General features: G+C 38.8%; 2 protein-coding genes across 4 annotated transcripts; one reads left to right on the top strand and one right to left on the bottom strand.

Moving 5' to 3' along the window:
- On the top strand, positions 1–1,829 carry LOC137950618 (uncharacterized). The gene is made up of 3 exons (XM_068797184.1): positions 1–803; positions 935–1,107; positions 1,500–1,829. The coding sequence occupies exons 1-3, from the start codon at positions 165–167 to the stop codon at positions 1,633–1,635; spliced, it is 948 nt and encodes a 315-aa protein (XP_068653285.1). The 5' UTR covers positions 1–164; the 3' UTR covers positions 1,636–1,829.
- Positions 1,830–2,838: 1,009 nt separating this feature from the next.
- Positions 2,839–8,203, bottom strand: LOC137950562 (protein WVD2-like 5). Of its 3 annotated transcripts, none has more exons than XM_068797104.1 (9): positions 7,956–8,203; positions 6,506–6,773; positions 6,100–6,411; positions 5,887–5,933; positions 5,733–5,804; positions 5,521–5,620; positions 5,108–5,179; positions 4,912–5,022; positions 2,839–3,549 (listed from the first exon to the last, which is right to left on the bottom strand). In XM_068797104.1, exons 2-9 carry the CDS (start codon positions 6,719–6,721, stop codon positions 3,142–3,144), a joined length of 1,338 nt encoding a protein of 445 aa, XP_068653205.1. In that variant the 5' UTR covers positions 6,722–6,773; positions 7,956–8,203; the 3' UTR covers positions 2,839–3,141. The 3 variants fall into 3 exon arrangements, with proteins under 3 accessions (XP_068653205.1, XP_068653207.1, XP_068653206.1); XM_068797106.1 differs by having other exon boundaries at positions 7,971–8,203; XM_068797105.1 differs by having other exon boundaries at positions 7,974–8,203.
- Between the last annotated feature and the right edge of the window lie 1,072 nt (positions 8,204–9,275).

Below are 9,275 nucleotides of genomic sequence, written 5' to 3'. Positions count from 1 at the left end.
TTTTCTCTGCAACCGTGAGCTACTGAGGTGTATCCCTCTCCAATTCTTTGAGCCCTTTTTTAGTCTTTCAGCGAGATTTGAAGGAGGCCCTCTTGGCTGGGAATTTGCTGATAGTCTGAGACCCATTTTTGGGGGGATTAAGGTTTTCGGTGGTTTCTTGCAAGATGCTTCTCCGAAGCTCTTCGACGCCGATCCTGAATTCATGGATTCCGGTATGCAGGGATGCCTCACCGGAGTCCGATAGTCTTCCGTCGCCGGTGACGAAGGCTCGATCGGTCTCGATGTCTGCTCCCTTGAGCGCTTCTTCCCCGGGGTACGATTCTTCTCGTATTTCGTCTTTTAAGATCAATAGAGCCCTATCTGAAACTGATCTTCATGACCTCGCGTTACCCCCCCATGACCCGAGGGCGAAACCGGTCACGCGTAAGCAGAAGAGTTTCTCGTCGGTGCCTGTTGAAGAATGTGAGGAGGAGAATGCTCTGGATTCGACGCCTTCTTCGCTCGCACGGTTGTTCTCTAGTTCGGGCTTGGACGAGTTGGTGCAGAGCGGTGAGGGATGTTCTGTGGAGGCGAATGATGAGTCGTCACCGCTGCATGAGGGTGGTGGCTTCGGCGGGGGTAACGGGTGGATCTCTGGAGGGAAAGGAGGAGGTGGGAATGGAGGTGGTGACGATGTCGGTGGAAGGGGGTTCTCTGATTCAAACAATGGACATGAAAGCACAGATGCGTATTATCAGAGGATGATCGAAGCAAATCCTGGGAACGCGCTTCTTCTCACCAATTATGCTAAATATCTGAAAGATGTAAGAAGAAAACGAGTTTCTTGACGAATTCTGATACCTTTCTTGTTTCTTTTCTTTAATTCCCTCCTTTGCAGCAGAGGTTTCTGAAAATGATAAGTAGTGACTAAAATTGGTGAGCTTTGTGGTGATAGGTTCGAGGGGATCTCGCCAAGTCGGAAGAATATTGTGCAAGGGCGATCTTGGCTAATCCTGGTGATGGAGATGTTCTTTCTCTTTACGGGAATCTGATATGGGAGACACAAAAAGATGCTCAACGAGCTGAGAGCTACTTCGATCAAGCTGTCCAAGCCGAACCAGACAATTGGTAAGAACTGTTGAATTTGATGTGATAATTTTCTTATATGTAAGTTTTTACTTGTGTTTAATGGATCAACATTCTATTAAGGTGAGATGGCAAACGAATAGAAACAGAAAGATCTCTTTATTTCTCTCTGTACTGGTTATAATCTCTCTTTGTCCTTTAGATAGGTTAGATTTACTTTTTCTTTGGTGCTAGATCTTTATGGCATAACTGGTGATCGTTTGTGGCGTAAATGTTTCGTTTTATTTCTCCAAAATGATCATGGGTTTTACATCTCTCCTTGAACCTTATATTTTCCGAGTAGATGGAATTTGAGTTTTCCTGTAAAATGGTTACAGTCATCCTTCCTTCTGTCTTGTGTAATTTGCTTATTTATTTATATATGGACTTTGCAGCTATGTGATGGCCTCGTATGCTCGGTTCCTGTGGGATGCAGAAGAGGAGGAACAAGAGGAACAAGAGAAGACACAATCAGCACCATTGTTTAGTGGAGCAGTTGTTCATCACCATCCTGTAGCTGCTGCATCTTGAGAGAGTTGTTTGACGTATAAAAAATATGTAAAAAGTATATGTAATCCTTTTTGGATAGAAGCTGGAAATTTTCTGACTGTAAATTCTTTTTTAGTCTCTACTGCAGGGGGTTGAGCAGACTAGAATGGCTTCAGGCTTGCTTTTGTTTTCTTGTTCTTGGCGTGAAATGAAAAGTCTCTCAGCTCTTTTTCTCCCTTCCCATTTGCAGTTTTTGCCCATAATTAGTCCCAAAACAGTTTTAGTTCGTTTGTGAAGCATCAAATGGTTTCTGCCTTTTCTGGCTAAAGAATTTGCAAGTGTCTTCTTGATAGGTGTCTTCTTTGGGGGAGGCAATTGCAAAAAAATGCTAATTGGCCAGGTCTTATAAGTTTTTCAATTTCTGAAAAATTATGATATGTATAATAATGCTCTATTTTTTCGTCATTTAATACAAAAAACTGAAATAAGCGTCTTAATTCTGCCTTTCATTCCAGGGTGTGAACAGTAAAAGGGGGTATGGCAACAGAATTACTATCCAATTAATTCAGAACTTACCGATCTCCCCATTCCAGCGTCTCTCATATGAGAGTGGTGCGAGTCCCTCTTCCTAGCAAGAAAAGACAGTAAGGCGAGACAAAAAAAATGCACCAACTGGAGGCATATTTAATTTGTGCAGAAATTACTTTGCAGGTTCCCTGTGTCGGCAGAGAGTAAAGAGTATAATACTGAATTAGGACTGCATAATAATATTATACATCTTATATAAATAATGAGACGGTTGCTTCCTCAATTACTCAAAATTGCTGAACAGATGGTTAATAATCTGCAGAGACCAGTCGCTTTTGTGCCATACAAAAAAAATTAAAGATGTAAGACCGATTAGGGTTTTTCTGCGTCTGTGACGTCTTTTAGGTCTGTTTTTTTCCTTGCAATTTGACCGAATAAACTATGCGAGCTACAAAATCACTGTCATTGGTCCGTGAGTAGCCAGTCTGAAACATGGCTGGCCAAAAGTAAATTCTACACATAACCCTCCCACTAGTTGAATTTCATTTTCAGCAGGCTTCTAGATCTCGGCAATAATAATAACTACAATCGCAATAAATATAGAGAAGCTTTATCAGTAACCTTTTACCACCGATCTTTGAAGACTCTCACCTCACAGTTGCTCGTGCTAATTCATAATCGGTTCGGTTTTGTCTCTGCTTCAAGAAATAAATCATATTACAGAAAAGAAAAGAAATATTAATATTGGCAAAAAATACAGTACTGCAAACATGGGCGTTAGTTCTAACTGTAGAAAGGTAGACAACACATACAGATACAGCTCTCCCAACCTTGCAGCAAACTCGGACACAAGCATGCATCACAAACATAATACAAAATTCTCTCACTCAAGTCCATCCATCAGCTGGTATTCTACAAAAGTCTTATTGACGAGATTTTTTTCTTATACTGTAGGAAAAACCGCTTCCATCTCCATTTCGGTAAAGGCATACCACAACTTCTTATAGAACCATGGAAGGCTCACTGGACACTTTCAATTGGAGCATCATCAGCTTTTACAGAGCTTTCCTGCTCTTCAATCTCCGGAGACCCTGTTGGATAGGATTCAGTATCGGTTTCTTCAGCTTCTAGAGTCACATCAGCTTCTAAATTCTGATCATTCTGTTCATTCTCCTCACTTGGGGGTTGTTCCATCGAATTTGATAAAGAATTCTTTTGTGAAGGCAGTCTGGGCAGTGACTTTCTTTGTGGCTTCTTCACATGAGAAGTTGTCACTTTGGCAGTTCCATTCTGAGAAGAATTTTCATCAAGGCTCATTCTATCTGACCGAGAGGTCTTGTTGCTTTTTGCCTCAGTAGCTTCAGGAGCAGTTGTGGGTGGGTTTTTCTGTCGGCCAAATTTTGGAGATTTTGCTCTTGTTGGAGGTATCTGCATCATCAGAGAACAGTCATTGCAAACTAATCCCAGCAAAGTCAACTAGAAAATTCAAATAGATACCACATCATTGTTTTGGACGGTAATATAGAACCAAACTAACGATAAACCTAATATTTTGGTATTACAGACAGTAGAAAAGAGTTGACATCCATTTGGACAGAAAGTGAATGCTACTCAATTGTGAAAATCTGATTGTTAATAAACTCAATTTTTACCATTGACAAATGAAAGTGCTATATTGCAAACAATTAAGAAGACTGGTTCAAATTGCTATTGAGGCTTGTGAACTTGCACAGTAACTCTCTAAGAATCCTTTCCCTCCATCCTCATGTGTCTTTGAACTTTGTATATCATTCAAATGAGTCTTTCAAGTTTTAATGAATTAAACAATAAGAGATATCTATGGCCTACTGCCAAAGGAATGCATGATTCTATTAGAGCGAATGTCCAAGACTAGGGGGTAATTTTTTACTTTTAGTGATAAAAAGTTAGATATTTTAAAACAAAGCACTGAACACATCATTTATATCCATGTAACAGTTTTACAATATACCATTAAGGCAACTTTCGAAAGGGGTCCTTATTTGACAAAGAAACATCAAGCCTTAGTCCTTCATAGAATTTGTAGATCTAAAGGGGAAAAAAACAGAAAAGAAAAGAAAACGTAACATACTACAAGAATTCCATGTTACTCAGGCTTGCTTTTCTTGTATATTTGTTCAGTAGCTAGTTTTTCTTTTGCGATTCTATTTTATTTTTCCCCATCAGGGATCCCGTGTATTTTCCTCTCTACCCAGTAAACTTCTAACCATCCCCAGAAAAAAGACATTATACTCGAATAAGACTTTGCACATATCTGCTCTTCTATACTATCCAGTGGAAATCCCACCCACCTATCTTGAATGCTTTCCCAACAGTGCAATAAATCAGTGATGTGCCCGTAAGTGTTTAATGAACCAGGTTAGTAGATCAAAGTAATTTAACTAATGTTCGCACTCATTTAAGCCCCTTCTCATGGAGTTTGTTACGTACTTAACTTACTCAAACTACACAACTTGAAGTTTTTTTTTTTTTTTTAAAAAACTCTCAAATACACCCAAGGAAAATGCAATACATACAAATGTACTGGATCCTAATATAAGTTATGATATGGGTCATCTCTTTTTAAAAAAAGAGTCAACTAAAGAGCCTTAATCTATAGAGAATGCTTGACAATTAAAAAGGAAGTAAAAAATACATAATAAGCCAAAACAAGAAAGTGCTTCATAAAACATGAAAGGGAGCTCAACTAGCTAGAATTTGACAGAATCCAGAGAAAAAAAAATTCATGAACAGAAAAAAGGTCACACCTACCTTCTTCAATTCCACCTTCGGAGGAGCAGGTTCCAGATAAAAACTGGGCATAGGTGTAGCTTTAAAGGTTAAGCTCTTCCTGAAAAGCTTAATCTCTGCTTCTTGAGTTTCCTATACAAGAATGAAGCACAAAAAAAATAAAGAAACGGATAAATTCCATCAAGCAATGCATGTACATGAAACATGATGATAGTACCTTAGATTTGGCCTGCATGTTACTTTTCTCTAATTCCTTTGCATTAACCTTTTCCTCAAGCTTAGAGAAGAACTGATTCAGAACATAATAGTAACCCACCTTCAGTTGATTGATTGTGGCTGAGATAGGATATAACTATAAATTAAGAGCATGGAAAATAGCAGACTGAACACATCAACCTGCAATCTATTCAGGTTTTCAGGTTGATTTCTCTACAAAGATTTAAATATCAGCATACACATTGGATCTCAAGGGTCCAGTTGGTTGGTGGCAATTGCAGCCGAGAACTGAGAGTTCAACCCAAAAACGACCCTTAAGACCTGGACTTCAGTTATAATCACCGCATTCTACCTGAATTGAGCAGACATTTGAGGCAGGAGTATACAGTTGCCAGAGAAATAAATGAAACAAACCTCTTTTCTTTTCTCGGCTCGTTCATTACATCTGAAATTGAAGCTGTATGAAGGAGTAGTTCCAATTCTTAGGGGTTTGGAGCTTCCTTCAGTAGGGCTTCTGAGAAGACCTTAAGGATAACTTAAATAATGAATGACAGATAAACATGTATAAAGTAAAAAAACAAAGAGGATAAGAAAATAGCACATGCAGCTAATAGTGCAAGGGATACAAAGAATCAGAATGTTCTTTGGCTTTAACAAGTGCTCCCGTTTTCAGAGGCTTGAAGTCTTTCACCTGCTCACTGCAGCAATATTCAAATTCCTCAGAGAGGAATATAAACCATTTTCTTATTTAAGGATGAATCAAGAGAGAGAAAAACTTACTTCGAGTCTTCTGAATTTGAACCATCAAAGGTGGCAGATGCAGATTTCTGATGTTCCTCAAAGAGACATAAAACAGTAATCACTAAAAAGGAGAGGGAAAGTAGAATTTTCACATTGACCACAACTAAAAGTCGACAAGTGAAGAAGAAAAAGCAAGGATAACCATGACCTAACTAAGTTACTAAGTTCTCTCAGTTCAAAATCTGATTTTACCTTTGTAGGATGGGTGGTGGAGCTGCATGAGTCTGCAGATTCTTTCCTCCCGTCTTGCTCCCGGCTGTTAAATGATCGCCTGTTGGTTGCAAAAGCAAAGCTCTGCTTTGGTCGGGAAGTTGATGTGGCAGGATCAACAGAGACAGGATTATCCTCCCCCTGTTTACCATCTTTCTTCTTTTTCACCCAGGTCCCTGCAGTATGTCTTGGGCTTGAAGATTTATCTTTCCTGAATGAAGGGTTTTGGCTCTTCTCCTGCTCCTTCTGTGATCTGTTGTGACTTGCCTGCTCCGAGTCTTTAGTTCCAGACTCCTAGAGGTTTCAGGAGAAGAAAAAAATTGAGACTACTTAATATTCATACAATCGAAGCTAACATTTAGATAGTAACACACTTGAACAGGTGCACCTTAGAAATGCTGTATCTTTTCCCTTCAATCTCTGCTGTTGAAGACTGGACTGCTTCACTCCGTTCTTCTTGTGTGTCTTCTGACCTTTCATCCACATGGATGTTCTTCATACCATTGCCAACACTATCCACTTTATCCATAACCGTACCCTCAAGAACACCATTGGTGTGACCAGACACACTCCCATTGTTTGCCATAACATTATCATCATCCATTGCACTCCAAAAAAGTGGAGTAGGAATAGTTTTCCTTGTGCTTGATCAAACTCTACACAACAGTGCATAATGTAAATACATAACCAGACAGAACAAAATTAAACAAGAGGGAAGATAAAAGCAGACAAAACAACGATCACATCTATAATACAACTCATGAGGATATATCCAACAATTCCAAAATACTCAACATCACAAGGATTTCTGCAGAATAATGATACTATTTCACGTCCAAAAATATTGGAATGCATAACTGAATACATACTTCAAAGGGCATTTAAGATTCTAGAACACAGATTGAGATGATTCAGGGTTGCACAAACTATAAGACAATCTTAATAGGTAATAAACTGCAAAAAAAAAAAAAAAAAAAAAAAAAGAAGAAGAAGAAGTTGAAAAGCATAGAGGATAAAAATTCCCATACAAAATCAATTGATATTTTTAATCGTTCAAGAAAACGAAATTTTCCCGTAAAATGTTGCAAGCAAATGCCGAGGCAGACAAGCATCATCATGCAGAATGCACGGGGACACCACACAATTTCAAGAAGCAAATATGACACCAAAGTTCCAATTGATACTCGCAAAAGAAAATTCTTCGATATACATAGATGGTCCCACTGCCTGCGCAACCTAAACAAACGCGGTTTGCCGCACTTTGATGTACTAAAAGTGGCTAAGTTCCGCATAAGTTCCCAAGTACACCAGTGCAGTAAGATCGAGTATCCAAATATTAAACCTAAATGAATAGAACTAATATCCACTCAATCTGCCTAATCTGAAAACACTAGAGAGATTCAGCAAAGAATCAATATGATGAGGACTATAGCTCTGAAGACCTTCCCCCATTCCCATCACCAAATTTCAAACCCATGCTGAAAAACCAACAGCACAAAGAACACCGTAACCGCGGTAAACATCAGCGAAGAGAACCATCACGCTCTAGGTCGCAAAAGAAAAACAACACCACGGTGATTTTACAATGCCGATACTTGAAAGCAACCACAATAGAAATTAACGCATTTCCGACGAGAAACCACCGCCATATACATAACCTCCGCCGATTTCCGAGCTCTAAAAGAGAATAAGCAAAAACCAATACAACAAAACATTACCAATCGATCTCACGAGTAGCCGATTTTAACAAACAAAAAAAAAAAAAAACGGATTTAGTATAAGACAAAAAGGAATCGAATCACAGCAGAGAAGATCCATTTCCACAAAAATAGAAGCACCTTGAGCAGTTATACCACCTAAAGTTCAAACGAGTCGATCATCCAAACTACACGAAGTAGACTACGGATTTGACCATGAAAATCTCAACATTTCGAAACTACGAGGCATTACAGAGCCGGATCTCGGACGCCATGATCGTACTGAATCCGTAAAGAGTGTTAGAAAGCGGGGAATCTGTCCCCTTTTCCTTCAGCGAAAATCCCACGAGCCTCCGTTTCTGCAGGGAGCGACTTCGAATCAGAGGAAGAGAATGAGATATACGGTTAGACGGTTAATAAATGCGTAGAATCATTGTCAATACATACGGTTTCTTTTCCCTTTCCCCCGCTTCGCCCGCTCCTCTCATTAAAAAATCCCGGAAAAAAAAAATTACTCCTTGGGGAAAATTGGATTTTTTAAAACCAAAAAAATGCCGGTTGCAATTATTAGTTGCTAATAATATCAAATTTATTAGCTGTCTTCGGTCTTGACGTCGTTCATCGACGGGGGCCCACATAGCCTAAAAGGGTATGATTGGGAATAAACTGTAAATATTCACTTTTCTACCATTTTTCTGATTTTTTCGCTGATGACAACTGGATAAGACCGAAATGAAATACGGGGAAATTTTATTAAAGTTAAAAGAAAGTTATTTATTAAATGACCAAAGTACCCCGAAAGGGTAAGTTGAGATTGAGCGGGCCGGGAGGCAATAATGAGAGTGGCGACAAGGCTTGTGATAAGGCTCGGTTGTCGGTGTTGTGTCGTTCAATGGGACCCGGAACGGCCGCCACCGGGCTTCGTTCGGGCCCACGTGGCACTTTTTTCCAACTCAAACGGACGTGACGGAGGGCGTGGGGCCATTGGCGGCGTTTGGCTTAGCGTCTCCATTTGCTCTTTTTATTCCCTGCATCATGCTGATGATAATTTTGGATTATGTAGTTACTTAGATCCTGATTAGTCTAATCAAAACAACTCAGCGTACACCTGTCAATATTATCATTATTCTCTATTTTTTAAAAATAAATAAAAATATTCACATTATCATTAATCTTTTATAAATCAAGTTTTATCTATATTATTTTTAATATACCCTGATAAAATATAGCATCAATTAAAAAAATAAAAAATTACTAATATTTTAATGTATATTATTTTTTATATTTTTAAAAATGTTATATTATTTTAAGGGTTTTACAGGAATATTTTGCGTATTTTAGTACAAAAGAAAATCCCGTTTATATATTTAAAAAATAAAAAAATTCAAAAAAAATCTGGACGCAAAGAGAAGGGCCCACATAAACGTCACGAGGAGGGGGCCACAAGGCGAGTAAAATTAT

Source organism: Aristolochia californica, unplaced genomic scaffold (assembly GCF_029961685.1).
Source record: "Aristolochia californica isolate CCGP_79_NKW_82.1479 unplaced genomic scaffold, dmAriCali1.0.hap1 SCAF_14, whole genome shotgun sequence".
Taxonomy (NCBI): Eukaryota; Viridiplantae; Streptophyta; class Magnoliopsida; order Piperales; family Aristolochiaceae; genus Aristolochia; species Aristolochia californica.
The sequence above is the reverse complement of the archived record's forward strand: the minus strand, read 5'-3'. Positions and strand labels throughout refer to the sequence as shown.

Bases quoted from the DNA above. Each gene is read 5' to 3' on its own strand.
- LOC137950618 (XM_068797184.1), top strand. From the start codon at position 165: ATGCTTCTCCGAAGCTCTTCGACGCCGATCCTGAATTCATGGATTCCG. The intron at 804-934 runs GTAAGAAGAAAA...TTGTGGTGATAG, and splicing joins ATGCTAAATATCTGAAAGAT to GTTCGAGGGGATCTCGCCAA. The intron at 1,108-1,499 runs GTAAGAACTGTT...TGGACTTTGCAG, and splicing joins CAAGCCGAACCAGACAATTG to CTATGTGATGGCCTCGTATG.
- LOC137950562 (XM_068797104.1), bottom strand. From the start codon at position 6,721: ATGGATGATGATAATGTTATGGCAAACAATGGGAGTGTGTCTGGTCAC. The intron at 5,934-6,099 runs GTAAAATCAGAT...GAGGAACATCAG, and splicing joins CCACCACCCATCCTACAAAG to AAATCTGCATCTGCCACCTT. The intron at 5,805-5,886 runs GTAAGTTTTTCT...ATATTGCTGCAG, and splicing joins TCAAATTCAGAAGACTCGAA to TGAGCAGGTGAAAGACTTCA.